This window comes from Poecilia formosa, unplaced genomic scaffold (genome assembly GCF_000485575.1).
Source record: "Poecilia formosa unplaced genomic scaffold, Poecilia_formosa-5.1.2 Scaffold180, whole genome shotgun sequence".
Taxonomy (NCBI): Eukaryota; Metazoa; Chordata; class Actinopteri; order Cyprinodontiformes; family Poeciliidae; genus Poecilia; species Poecilia formosa.
Genome location: NW_006800119.1, coordinates 312,033 through 326,713, shown reverse-complemented (window position 1 = coordinate 326,713; position 14,681 = coordinate 312,033). Strand labels below are relative to the sequence as shown.

Here is a 14,681-nt window from a genome sequence, read left to right as displayed (position 1 = left end):
TATATATGTTTGTGTGTGTGTATGTGTATATATAAGATGAGAAAATAACTTACAAAAACTCAATCTTTTCACAAAAATAAAAAAGTGACCCATTCCAATACTTTCAGGCTCAATCTTGACGCTGCTGCTTAAGAATGAATGAATATGAAACTACACAACATTTTTATACATTTAAGCTAAGTTTCATAAGACTACAACATTTAGATATCTAACAAAGTAATTATATGTCCTATTTGCAATAATGTTTTCCCTTTTAATGATTTGTTTCCCCACAAATACCACAACTGAATAAATGTCCAGTCAGAGCTTATTAATTGGAGGTTGGTGATGCAGTACTTCCTGTTTTTTTTTGTTGGTGGTGTTGTTTTTGTTGTTGTTGTTGTTGGTTTTTTTGGGGGGGGGTTTGACAAAATTCAAAATTGAATGAAATTTGTCATAGTTAATCAATCAATCAAATTTTATTTGTCCATATATAAAAGAGATGAACTACTTTTATCATGAATCCTGGAGGGATGCAACAGGAAAAGCCAAGTAAACCTTTATCGAGTTAATATGGACATGTTGTGTTTTTTATTAAACTGTAATGAATATTAAACAAATTCAAGCTAAACATGTATTAAGAATTGTTGAACCCGTAACAAGTTAGTGAATGTTAAGTTGCAGTGGACAGTTAACACACTACTGTACTCAGCTTTGGGTTTTACATGTAGTATCTAGGGTTGATACTATTAGATAAGTGTCTGAGTGTTTTCTCCTCTTTCATGGTCACCTGAAAGCAAATGGCCTTTCTGACAGGATTTGGCTTACCCGGGTCCTTTGAGTGTGCTCCGTTTAATGGGAATCTTGTGACCTCCTTCCTGTTCTTGCCAGTTGGAGCGATCAGAACCACTAATTGTCACTGAGTCTGGAGACAAGTCAAAGCAGCGTATTTAACGTTTCAGTGTAAAGCTACATATAAAAACTAAACCAGAGCAGAAAGGACATAATGAAAACAAACCAAAAAAAATAGGTTTCGTTTTCAGGTCGGGACATGTTTCTGTTGACCTCTGACTGATTCGGTTCTCAGACGACGCTTTGTTTACACTGCTCTCTGTATTGAGAAACATGTTCTGGCTTGTCCCATGGTCAGGCGTGTAGGAGTGTTGCTGGTCTGCAGTGTGAAAACATGTGAGAAGCCACCTTCTGTTTCCTCTGCGAGTGAATCAGCACACCAGGAGTTTGTGCTCTTTCCGCTGGTGCAAACCACTTGACATGAATATAGAGCCTTCAGCTGCCAGTTCTGCTTTTCTGCAGAAAAGCTGGGCCCAAAATAACGTTGGCCCACGATACTGATCTCCTGACCAAGAGCAGCGTATATGTTGTGACTAAAATCCACTTTGGTGCAAAATGTCATCATGCCATCTGGTTGCGTTCCAGGCTGAATTTCCTAAAGTTCAGGTTGTTTTGTTTGGGTTAATATTTGAGGTTTAGAAAATAGAAGAATTGCAGTTCAGGTTGTACATTTTGACTCTTGAGGTTAGGGTGAGGAGCACTCCTGTTCGGGTATAAACATTAAATCTTATTGGCAATTTTATTAAGTAAGTTGTACTTTGTTGAGGATGTTTACATGCTGCTGTGTTTTCTATTGATGAAATTACTCAAAATTGTGAAAATCTATTTCAGCTCAGCCCATCCTTTACTGGTGCTCCAGGAACATGTCCTTCTGGAGCAGCATCTCCTTCAACCTGGCCGTACTCATGAACCTCCTGGTGGCCTTCTTTTACCCTCTGGAAGGTGTCCGTGGAGGTCAGTCAATTTTCGCTTTATTAACGCCAGACGCTGTCATGGAGAAGTGCTGATACCTCACAAACTTCATTGTTTTACTGAATATTTAAAACTTCATTGTTTTATTGAGGTTTATGTCCCAGTTGAAGGTGAACCCTTTGCTGAATTCTCAATTCTTGTTGCAGAAAAGCAACATGGTTTGTTTTACATGGTTTGTGGCAAACCACCAACAGGACTTTTTATGACTGTCTTCTGGCCACTTTTTTCCCCATTAAAGCCAGATTGATGGAGTTGACAAGGAATAGTTACCCTCAGCTCCTCCAGAGTTACCATGGGCCATTTCTCTGATCATTGGTGTACTTGGTTGGCATGTCAGTTGAAGTAGATGGCCTTTTGTTGGTGTCGATTCTCAGTTAGTTGGGAAATGGTTGGAAGTAATTTATAAATTTTAGTTGGAATTGGAAGAGTGACCCTAATAGTGTTATTGGGAAGAACACCTTAGGAGTGGTGTAGATGTATGAGAACATGGCAATGAAACTTTAAGATTACTGGAACCATCTTCATTTCAACATTAGATGGATATTGTCCAGGCATCATCAGCACTGGTTGCTCCCAGTGATAAAACACCCAAACACAAAGTCAGAGGTCTGGTATATACAGGCTAGTGCAATGAGGAACATTCAGACCTCTGCGTTGGAGAAAATAAATAGTAATAAGGGATGACCCAAAACCAAAGAGCAAACTCTTCGAGTCAAGAATCAGTGGTTCGAGGACGAGGAACACAAGCCTTTGCAGCCTTCATACAAATGTTGTCAATCTTCACAAAACAGAATGCAGGTGGCTTGAGAGGTGTGAAAGAAGCTAACTATGTTAAATATGAAAAACCACCAAAAAAACAGAGGATGTGGCCTCAGATCTCATCTTGCTAACACCTACTCTGCAGCCCTGACTTGTTCCATGAGGCAGTTTTACTCCAAATCACAGCTTGGGACATGTGACCAAAACAAGTTGTCGTTAGGTTCATGTTTGCGTTGTCAGGCAATTATGACCCAGATATTGAGCTGAGTAGAGGGAGGGGCCAGTGAAGTGCATATCCCACATGCCCCACAACAGATCTTAATGGCCCTAAAAGTGATTGTTCTGATTACAGGTTATAAGCTTATTACTTCCAGCCAATGTTTAGAACCTTCTGGTGGAGTGTTGAAACGTCTTCAAGCAACTAGAAAAGTCCAGTCGCCTTCTAGAAGTGCATGTTCAGTGTGCAACTAGAATTGTCATCAAAGAATTGATTACATGGTCAATAAAACCTTAAGAACAAAAGATATTCATCAAAATCTCTTTGTTGTAATGTATTGAACAGATTTTTATGTTTTCATTGATGTAGCTCCTACAACATGTAGCCTTTTGATGATGATATATTTGAATGCAGCTTTGAAGCGGTGTTCTTTGCTTTTTGTGTGATTGGGCCGTTTACGGCCATCGGCCGAGCGAGGTTACACATCAAGATGCTTACACCACAAGGCTGCTTTTTATTTCTATCTCATCAACTTCTCTTCTATGGAGAACAACAGATTGTTTCTCAAAGCACCGCTTGTGATCTGCAAGCATCTGTTCAATACCCTGTGGTTAACACAATGAGTGTGACAACTAGATTACAACACAGGAACTTGAAATGGCACAAGCAATAACTGCTGAGGTCAGAGGTGGAGCAGAACACTGACAAGATGTGAGTTTTTCAAGCAGCTCCCATGGGGTTTATACCATCAGTACCATGGCAGGTGATGCTTAGATGGACTTTTTTAAGTTTGACATTTCATTTGATGTTTGTGTAACTCATGACGGTGATACATGTGCATTGTATCAAATTCTTAGACTTTTACAGAGCCGTCTATGTTCCTGAATGCTTGTGGTTTGGGTGCAGCTTCACACTTCTCTAGCTTTACCACAGGCAATGAAGTGATGAGCATGTTCTCCAGTCAGAAGACATGGATGTCAGATTGCTAGCTTATTTCAAGAATCTTGATATTTCACTTAACCTGTTTCCAGCTGTATACATGTTCCTGCTGCTTAATGATGCAATATGTAACTTTTATTTTAAAAAAGTATATTTTTATACATATTTGTTAAAACTGTCACAATGTCGTGACGGTTTAACATGAGTCAGATAATCTGTGAAAAGCTATTTGGTTGGCTGTGTAAACTAGTTCATTATACAAGTTCGGAAAATGGTGTTGGCTTACAAACAAATAGTGAAACAAGGGGCTTTAAACAAAACACATTTTAAAAAATCAAGCAATTCAAGAGAGATTTTAGGGTTAAAGTTTGTGTCTTACTGCAAGTGGGACCCCAAATCAAAGTCATATCAAGGCCCCAGATAATCTTTGACCGGCTCTACAAAGCCTGTCTGAGGATTCTGCTGTGAACAGAAATCAGAAAAACATAATTTTGCCAAATACCAATGCATATACTTTTACAAAGAAGCCATACTCCTTCAATGTTTTTCAGGAAAATGGACGACCAGAGCACTTTATAAAGAAGCACTGCTTTTGAAATAATGAGTCATATTTTGATATTTCAGGTTAAGTGTTATTATCTGGCCAGATGACACAATACAGCCTCCTCTGTTTGAAAAGTTAAACCTCATACGCAATGCAGACCAAACGCCACGTACGCAGAGATAGACTAGATAATTGACTTTGCTCCTACGCTATTATTACCTCTAGTCTCCTAGGTTATGTCTCACTGCTTTGAAAAATAGATTTAAGTTGTCTCGCGGGTCATGAGGTCCAGCAGATTACTTCAGCACAAGTATTTTAAGTGAAAAGGGGTCGTCTGAGTGCTGGCAGTTCTGCACGACAGGCAATTCTTCACAAACAACGGGAGTAAGTGACAGATCCGAGCATGTTTTTACACGTAGTTTCAGTTTTCCTTTTTTCTGGTCTCTCCTCTTTTTTTTTTTTTCTCCGCCCCCCCCCCTCTGGCCCTCTTCGAGGACGGCGCTTGTGGAGATGTGAAAAGCCGCCAGTCATTAGGGCCTCTTTTGTTTGAAAGCAAAGAGAAGACGCACATTGTTTGCATAAACTTTCGATTGTTCTGGCTGGGGTCAAATGGCGAGGTCCCCTTTTGTTTGTACTTCCTCAGTTACAGAGAATAGACCAGAAAAAGAAAAAGCCAAAGATTGTTTTGCTTAGCTTTAGAAACCTCATGTGGTTTTCAGTTTTAAAGGATCTTCTGAGAGCTCCGAGTCAATCTAGGACAAAAGCTGTATCTGCTAACTGATGGTGGCCTCAATTTGTGGCTAGTTATATCAAGTATTAAAACCAAAATTAATAGACTGACTTGAAAATGAACACAAGACAAAAAAAAATCTCCCCAAATTGTGTTGTGGCATTTATTTTTGATGATTTCTCAGATAAACAAACTTTACACTTTACCGAAAATTTGCATGGGGGTCATACATTTCGTACAAAATTAAAATAGTTTCTTAAAATGGCATAAATTTAGACACATCATCACATGGTTTGAAGCTTGGACTCTGTCAGCTACAAATCTAAACACTTTTTAAACAAACTTAATATAGAAAACCTCTTTTTTTAATGCAGTTCTGTTGTGAAGGTAACTATTAATAAGGAGTGCTGCATAAATGTGGCGGTGCAGATGCAAACATAGCAAAACCCCAAGCTTTTCACTGTACAGAGACCAAAAAAAGTACAAGTTTAGAGCAAAGGTCAGTGCGTTTCAGTGTTGCTAAACTTTTATTATATTGATCTGGTGAAGACTTCTTGTGCGGGTATCTAAGCACAGCTCCGTGTCTGAAACATTTCCTGTTGCAGTTGCACCAGCAGTTTAACCAGCGTGAACCAAGTAACCTGTAACAACCTCACTGTGATAAAACACGACTCTGAGCTGTTTCTGTTCTAGGAAAATCATGATTATTATTGCATATCAGTAATACAGCATAAACCTACTAAAATGGTTTAGGTGAGAAAAATTGTCGCTTCAATTGCATTTTCTCAGTTATGAAGAAAACAATTAGTTTTTTTCAAATTTAGCTGCAGTTCATTTTTAAACCTTTTCTACCTTAAACTCAGACAGAACAGAGGAGAATAATCTGCTTTCAATATGTAAGGTAAAGATAACTTTCTTGCGAACCTTGAAGTGTTTTATTGATATTTCATGTGAAAGATCAACAAAAGTAGAAGACTAATAACAAAGGTTAAAAGTTTATTGGAGAACAACGTAGTTGTGGAGAAGCTAAAGCACGGTTAGGTTGCTGTTTGCTGCAAGGTTTTTGTTGGTGGCAGCAAAAGACTTGGGGAAATATATAGCGCATAAAAACATACGTCGACCAAAGTGCTGTACAATTCAATTAATGTTTAAATGTGCTACATAAATAAACTTGATAGAAGAAACTCACACTCTGTTTGAATCAAACGCAAAAGAAGAAAAAATGGGTCTTGAGAAAAGATTTAAAAATCTCGATAGGGTTAACTCTTAACATACATTAAGAGTTCAAATGAAATGGTTTAGATCAAAGCATATTCAGCTTGTTAGAATGACTTAGATAAGATCTGGCCTTTAATGAAGAAATACAAATCCCAAAAACCTTTCAGTTTAAAGTGGTACTATAAAGTCTTGACTCAAGATGGTGAGTGTCGCACCGCTTAGTTGTTAAAAAAAAAATTCACTAATGCCAAGAAACCACCTCATCTTAACGCAAAAATGTTTTATCAAAAATTGAAAAATTGAGTTTTTTTTTTTTTTTGTTTGTTTGTTTTTGTTTTTTTTTTTCAAAATTGGCATGTTTCCATTAACCAATTTATTTATTTTTTTCATTCTCAATTTGTGCAATTTTACGACCAATGGAGACTCAGATACTGATCTAGAAAGGGAAACTGAGGGAGGTGGGTGGTTAAATGTTCTACAATTTACTGACATCCTTAATTTCAACACTTGTTCATTTAGATTTTTTTTATTTAATAAGTAATAAAGAATCCCTATAATTGTGGGAACACTGTGCCTACTCAAGTCAAGTCTACTCAACTAACACAAGTCTTGTCCTATTATCATGCTTGGCTCTCTGCTGATAATTAACATAGGTGTTTTGTGGTTTCTGTAACCATTGTGGGTTGTGATTAAATGAAAAGTGTGGGAGAACAGGACGCTTATACGTCATCACTACACAATAAAATCAGTGTTGGAAGTCTTCACATACCGTCCCTTTAAAAAAAAAATGAATGGAGGAGGACCTAGGTGTAGCAATTCCTCTGGCCGAGCAAATGCTTCAGATTTGATTGTATAACTCTCCTTAATCCTTGTTTACGCTTCTAAATCCTGCGACTGACTGATCAAACAAACTGGAGCTTGGCCTCACACGAGTCGGCTGTGACTCCATCTTCTTGAGAAGACGCATGGTGACGGCAAAGTGTTTGATGAAAGAGGCTTTGGAGAGATTGTGGAAGGTGCTGGTGTGGAGTTATAGCCCATGTCTGAAGATCCTTCAAAAGCAAAAATGGAGATGAGCAGCCTTGGATGGTGTGTTACTCTGTCTGTATCGAGCGTTTTGAGCTCCAATGCAACAAAGCCGTACCTAGAACCGTCCCTGATAACTTTGGCTGCTACAGCGTCTATTTTTATCCAGCGGAGGGTTATGTAACGCATAGCTGACGAGCGTTGTAGACGCAGGAGACGATTAGGGAGGTCCACTTGGTGCCTTAGACAAAAAAGAATGTGACTAATCTCCTTTTGTAATGTGTGCTTTGTGAGGAATGGGAATCCCATTAACAAAGCCACCCAGTCTGTCAGCTGCATACTGATCAGGACTCGTGCAATAATGAAGCTCCACGCATCATGTGGAGAATGAATTTTAAAGAAAAAAAATATGTGGGCAATAAAAAGGTATGGGTAGGAGTTGGATGTTGTTCATGTTATTCATTATTAATGTAATTTACTGTAGCAGCAAATCAATTAAAAAACCTTCCTATGTTTTTTTTTTCATTAAGAGTATTTCTATATTTTATTTTATTTTTTATTTCCTATATAACTTTCCAAATAGATAAACTGCCAATTATTATACGTAATACATACTGAATGACTGGATAAGCACTTGAAGAACAAGAGTCCTGAAGTCTATGAATGAATATTTCCATCATCTGTTGACTGATTAACTTTGTTCTTGTCCTTTTGTCCTTTAAAATAAATTGCAAAAAGAACATGAATGGCATTTGTTCGTATTGCTGTCACAACAGATTTTTAAAAGTAAATAATAAACAGAAAACCATGATTAATATTTTTATAAGCGCAGTTTTGTTTACAGAAAAGTCATAATCCATTTTATTTATGGTTTTGGTTGCATACATATATTTTTATTTCATTTCTTGGTTGTGTTTTTATTTTGGATATTTCAAACACCTTGCAGTCCCAGTGTTCAGCATTCTTTACAAAATAAACTTTGAAAGGGGGCAATATTATATTAAACAACAATATTACATATTGCAGTGATTTCTGGGGCAATTTATGTTTGTTATTGTGTCAGACCTGGCCTTCCACGTAACACTCGGCTCTGAAAAGTTTGGGACATTTATCTGATGGAGGAAATGACAAATTCTTCCAGATTTTAATAAACGCTGGAACTCCGTTCTGCCCTTATTATCATCTGTTTTATTTAATCTTTATCATTGTATTCATTGCTTTGTTAGAACTTTTGGCAATATTTTATCTATAATAATGTGGGATGTATTTAGCTGTAAGAGAAGAAATGGTCACCATCTGTTTAAGTGAGGGGAAAAAAAACAAGTATTTGTAATAACAGCTGTGACTTTAAGTGAACTGACTATTTTTTTCTGCCTTTCTCAAATCAAATCCTTTTGTTTTTTCCTTCAGGGACCCTGGAGCCCCACCTGTCTGCTCTGTTATGGATGGCCATGCTGGTGTCGCTGGCCATCGTCATCGTGTTGCCTCAGCCTCATGGCATCAGGGCGCTGATTGCATCCACCATCCTGCGCCTGATCTTCTCAGTGGGCCTTGAGCCCACGCTGCTCCTGCTGGGCGGGTTTAACGTAAGTCTGCATCAACATCTTTACGAAAGCGGATGTTGTCTGGTTGCGATTCATCCGTTTTTCTGAGTTACAAGAGGCGTTTGTTGGTTTTCCCAGCTGTGTAACAAGGTGATCTTCCTAATGAGCTTCGTTGGGAACCGAGGAACCTTCACGCGCGGATACAAGGCCATGATCATGGACGTGGAGTTCCTGTACCACCTGCTCTACCTGATTATCTGCTCGCTGGGGGTCTTTGTCCACGTCTTCTTCTACAGCTTGCTGGTATTTGGTGGCACACGAAAATCACATCAGCTCAATAATAATAATGGTGCTAAAGACAAGTGAAGGAAACAAAAAGAGTCTCCCTTTATATGTGTGTGTGTTTCTCAAAGATGCCATACACTCATCTGTAAACGTTTATCTTTTTCAGCTCTTCGATCTTGTTTACCGAGAAGAAACCTTACTGAACGTGATAAAGAGCGTCACTCGGAACGGGCGCTCCATAGTTCTGACGGCCGTGTTGGCCCTCATCCTCGTCTACCTCTTCTCGATTGTGGGATACATCTTCTTCAAGGACGACTTCATTTTGGCCGTTGACAGGATACCCAACAAAACTCTTGGTATGTTAAAGTATTGGCTGCCTCTCTTTCCACCGGAGGCATAAAAGTGTTTCTTGCCCTTCTTGACCCAAGTATTCATGGATTTTCATCATTATCAAAATGCCTTAAATGAAGAAATACCAGTATGAACAAGATGTACGATCAAAATTTCTCCACATTTTTGTCAATGTTGGTTTTGTGACCAACACTGCCTTAATAAAGTATTCACACACCTTGAACTTTTTCAACCACAAACTTCAATGTTTGTGGGATTTTATGTGATATACCAATATAAAGTAGTTTGTGACTATGAAAAGGAAGGTACCTAATATTTGGTTTTATTTAGATTTTTCAGAAGAAATCTAAAAGTTGGACTTCCCCCTTTTTATTCTGGTGAAATCCGGTCCAGTGGATCGCCTTTAGAAGTCACCTGACCATTACATCTGTAGATAATTTCATCTCAGTATAAATTCAGCTGTTCTGTGAAAACCTCAGATGTTTGTTAGAGAACAAAGCAGCATCACGAAGCCCAAGGAACACAGCAGACAGGTTAAATACAGGGTGAATTTTAATGAATGTTTAGGGCATAAAACAATGTCCAGCTGACAGAGCCCCTAAGGGCTTTGTTATATTGGAAGAAAAAAGACTAAATACACACTCAAAGCAACAAGGAATTAGTGTAGAATGACGCACATTGGCATGTTATAATGCTTTGCTCATAGTCCTGATCTTAATCTGTGGCAGGTCTTCTGCAGCAGAAGGTTGATCTATGAATGATTGACTTTGGTACCAACCTGTCATTACACTATTCAGATTTTTCTTTAACACCTTGTATCGTTTTCCTATCACTTCACATTAAGAACTACTTGTAGAACTGTGAAGTTGAGGTCTATCACTTCAACCAAAATAAAATATATCACAGTTTGTGGTTGGAATGTGACAAAATGACAAAAAAAAACAAAGAAAAAAAAAAACAATTAAGGGACCTCAGTACTTCTGCAATGCATTGTGCAAATATATATGCGTGTGACTCTTTGTGCATGTGCATAATGCTGCATGTTCTTTTGCTGAGCAGAACATGGAGCCAGCATGATTGGAGAGTTCTTCTCGGGTGGAGCGTGCCAGAAGGAAAATGGAGAAAACTGCTCGACAGAAGCCGTCATGGATGGTACGTTGACAAAAGTGAAGAGTGGAAGTATGAACATGTTGGAGGGAGGATGTTGAGGTTCAAGGCTTCTGTTAGGTCTGAAGCCACGTGTTGGTGCATGCATGAGATTCCAGGCTGTTGGTGTGCAACTCTGCTTCTGGCTTGTATGTTTGTTTTAAGACGGCTCTGCGTTTTTCTGAGTCACCAAGATCAGCACAGCTGAACAAATCACGAGATTTAGTCGGACTGAGCCCACCTGGTGAAATGTCGGGGGGTTTGGACCCCTCTTGCTGCGGGAGAGGGGTCGACGAGCCTAAGAGCCGATACTAGGGCCTGAGGTGAAAAGGTCAAGGATTAAAAACCATCAGGTACAAGTGGATTGAAGGATCCATCCAGTGATGGCACAGAAAGCCTCCAACTCCAAACAATAAGTCTTTGGAAGCGACTAATCTTGATGGGAAAAACCACCATTCAATCATGAACACATTCAGCAGCTTAAAACCGATCAGTCAGCCATATCCAATCCCCAAATTGCTTGACCCCTGACCTCGCCTAAGCTTCCAAAACCCTTCATCACTGTTCAAGTATGGGATAGTTTTTGTCGCTAATTGGAGAAAATCCTATACTTAAAGTTCTCACAGCTTCTTTACCAAGCCAGCTCTAAAAGTACGGAATTAGTGATCCATTATTTCTGACTTCAACAAAGTTATGCAGCGTCAAGTCATAAAAATATATTAATTAGGCAACGTTGTTATATGCCACATCGCCACACAGCTCATTGAAAGGATTGGACAGTGGTTTGTCTTACCCATGTCATTGTTGTCGTATGACTTTACTAACCGCGAGCTTGTTTTTGAGAAAAAATTTAAAGATTTTTGCTCATTTAGCTGCATCTGTTTCCAGAATTTCCCTCTTTTACTTCTCTGTGCTTCTCTCACTCTTTCTACTTTCTATCTTTTAAACATTACCGACCGAGAGCATTGACGTGTTGTGCCAGGATGCGTCTCTGGAAAGAAAAAAACAAGGGCGGGGAAACAGCCAGTGGAGGACTGTTGTGACTTTATGCTCAAGAACATAGCATAATCTATCTTTATGTTTATGTAATATAAAACAAAAGACTGACATGAAACAGTTCCGATCCAGCAGCATTTGCTTAGTTTTGAACTCAAAGTAAAATAGAGTCCAAGAAACGGCCAAGTCACCTACTGGTTACAGTCATTGTGCTGCTTTTCAACACACCACCGCTAAAGCAGCAGCGGACATGATCAACCCAGTGCCATGATTGCATACAGGCCTGATTTAAATAATTATAATAAAATTACTCAATGGATATGATTTCAAATGTAATTGAGTAAAATACTTTACTCAAAACATACTAAAGTAAAAGCTTAGGTTTTTTAACTTCTTCAAAAAGAACAAAGTACAGACAGACAAATTGTACTTAATTACAGTGACGTGAGTAAAAGTGTCTACTCAGAAACTCTTAACTGGAATTAGCTGGTCTTTAGCTTTATCTTCTGTGATGGGGACGAAGCAGTTGTAACCTCAGAAATGTTCCTTTTTTCACCTGCTGGTAGGTCCTGGTGACAACACTCTTCAGTGCAGGGGCACTGAATAGTGACAGAGAGGTCTGAATATATTCAAAGAATGTTCTTTTAATATGCTATCTGAGCTAATCTCCCATTCAAGACGCTAAAGACTGGATAAAATCCTCTTTGCAGTCATTTTGGTCTGTTTCAAAATCGTGAAACCAGTTGCAACTTTCTTACACACTTATGTAATGTTGGCTTATACTTTGAGAGGAATCTGCAGTTATCCGTGGGTCAAAGCTAGAGAATTGTTCACATATCAGATTAATGAATCCAGTTTGGCTTCAGCTCTGCTCAAAATGACCGTAACCCTATCTGTGTTTTAGAGATTCATCGATAAAAACATTGTCTCTCCTCCAGCAGAGCAACTTTGGCATTTAGCCGCAGACGGCGGGTATCTGAAAACGTAACATTTTCTTTCTCTTCGTAGCTGCTGTTGCTGTCCAGCCGTCGGTGGTGATTGAGGACAAGGAGCGAACATGTGACTCCTTACTCATGTGCATTGTCACAGTACTGAGTCACGGCCTGCGGAGTGGAGGAGGTGTTGGGGATGTCCTGCGCAAGCCATCCAAAGAGGTACAGAGTAAACAAACATGGCAACAAAGAAATCATGTGGAAGCTTATGAGATCGTGATCAAATAAAGGTTTACTTGGAAGCACAAATGTGTATTTTGTTAGCTCTTTTTTTTGTCACATTGCTTTCTTTTCAAACAGAAAACGGCAGCACACAGCACACATGACGTGAATTCTTGCCCGTTTTCCCGCCTCGCAGCCAGATTGAATTAAGTTGAATTTAATTAAAGTAATTGGAGAAAAGAGAGAGGTCTTAAAAGTTGCATTTATGAACTAACAAGACTGTCAAGCTGTTAATTTTACCCATCTTCAAAAAGCATGTAATAAATCTGACCCAGTAAGAGCACATTGACTAGTGTATTTCCTCAGAAATGCTGTAAGGACTGCCCTCTGCATAAAGAAGCTCTGTCTGAGCGCGCCGCTGAAAGGTCAAAGCGGCCGCAGTGAAGACTCTTGTAACATCCTGCATTCCAAAAATGACAATAAAATTATCTCATGAGGGAGGAAGACAGGCTTGTGCTCTATCACAGAATGCCTTAGATCTTCAGTCTAACGTAAAGAATGAGGGAGTGAACTCAAACTTAGATAAACTTAGATGAGATATGTTTTTTTCCATGATAAAAAAAAAGGCAGCAGAACAGAGGCCTATTTTCACCGAAGCACACTTATGATTAATATTATGCTATATAGCTACAGCATAATGGCAACAAGTAATATATCTATTAAATACTTGTGTTTAATCCTAAAGTGGGGAATGCTCTGGCATTACCTTAATACATATTTTGAATACACAGGTTGACCACGAAAAGCTAGGTTACTGTAGTTTTTGTGGACATGTTGAAAAATTCAACATGAGCGCTACGTGTAGCTGCTACACATGTGCAAAGCTGCCATAGCAACAACTTACCTGTTTCTAAAATTTTGCAGCAACGACCTGCAATAGTCTATTTCATGCTGTGCTATGCTGAACATACTGTTGGCTTCCTCACTGCTTGAAACTGAAAATAAAACTGACAGCATATCCTATTTTTAAATTAAAGACCTCAGTTGAAGCTACAGTATGTAACTTTTATTAAAAAAAACATTTTGTTATTACAAATTTGTTAAAATTATAGTTATGTTTTGACAGCATAAGAAAGATAATCTGTAAAAAAAAATAAATGAATAAATTAACTAATTAATTGCGCTCCTGTGCCTTCTCCCAGTGCTTCCAGTACTAACTGCGGAAACAACTCAGTCAGAAACGACCAATCAGGAGGAGGGTTTAACGCTTTCAATCACTCTCATACTCACCCACTCCCGCTTACCTTCTGCTGGTTTACCACAACCTGCTACAAATGCTAAAGCTAGCTAGCACAGCCACCGACAACAGTAGATAAACGGTTTTCCTGTAACAACAAGTTGTCTCTCCACCATTACCATATTTAGCCGCATACAAGAGGTTGATAGACAGCGCCAAGACCCTCCTCCTGTCTCTGATTGGTTGTTTTGTCCAGAATTAGTTAATTTTTGCAGATTGCAATTGTAGCGCGAAGACCTCGATTTTATCTTATGTATTTTTTAAACGGATCATCTGTCTCATATAAAACTGCCTCAACATGGCGACAGTTTTAATAAATGTGCACATTTTAAAGGTGCAGTATGAAGCTTTAAGGGTGCAGTCTCATGCAGATAGAGCCTTCTGTCAGTCTCCTGTGTTCATTTCGTTCATGATTTATTCCTAATCCTATTCCACCCAGAGGTAGTTTATGGATACACGTTCCAGTGGGGACACAGTGGTTGGATGCAACAGTAGATAAAAATGAATCTTGTGATATTTCAAAGCTTTTCAAAGCAATGCCACAGCAAATGCGCTATATAATCAAAGTTAAAGGCAGTCCAACAAAATATTAGTGTGCGTCTTTTTTTTTTTCTTTTTTTTGTCGCAACTTTTGTTCTTTTTTTGGCCAAGCAGCGTATATGCATACATTTA

The 14,681-nt window shown here is 38.7% G+C and overlaps 1 protein-coding gene across 17 annotated transcripts in view; it reads left to right on the top strand.

The window, feature by feature from the left end:
- The window catches only part of LOC103147315 (inositol 1,4,5-trisphosphate receptor type 1-like), a 124,655-nt gene that overhangs the window by 90,466 nt on the left and 19,508 nt on the right, over positions 1-14,681 (top strand). For all 17 annotated transcript variants that reach the window (XM_016678333.1, XM_007565585.2, XM_016678319.1 and 14 more), the window contains 6 exons: positions 1,663-1,785; positions 8,647-8,822; positions 8,919-9,083; positions 9,232-9,421; positions 10,476-10,568; positions 12,567-12,712. In XM_016678333.1, coding sequence (XP_016533819.1) covers positions 1,663-1,785; positions 8,647-8,822; positions 8,919-9,083; positions 9,232-9,421; positions 10,476-10,568; positions 12,567-12,712 — 893 coding nt within the window. The remainder of the gene's footprint in view (positions 1-1,662; positions 1,786-8,646; positions 8,823-8,918; positions 9,084-9,231; positions 9,422-10,475; positions 10,569-12,566; positions 12,713-14,681) is intronic.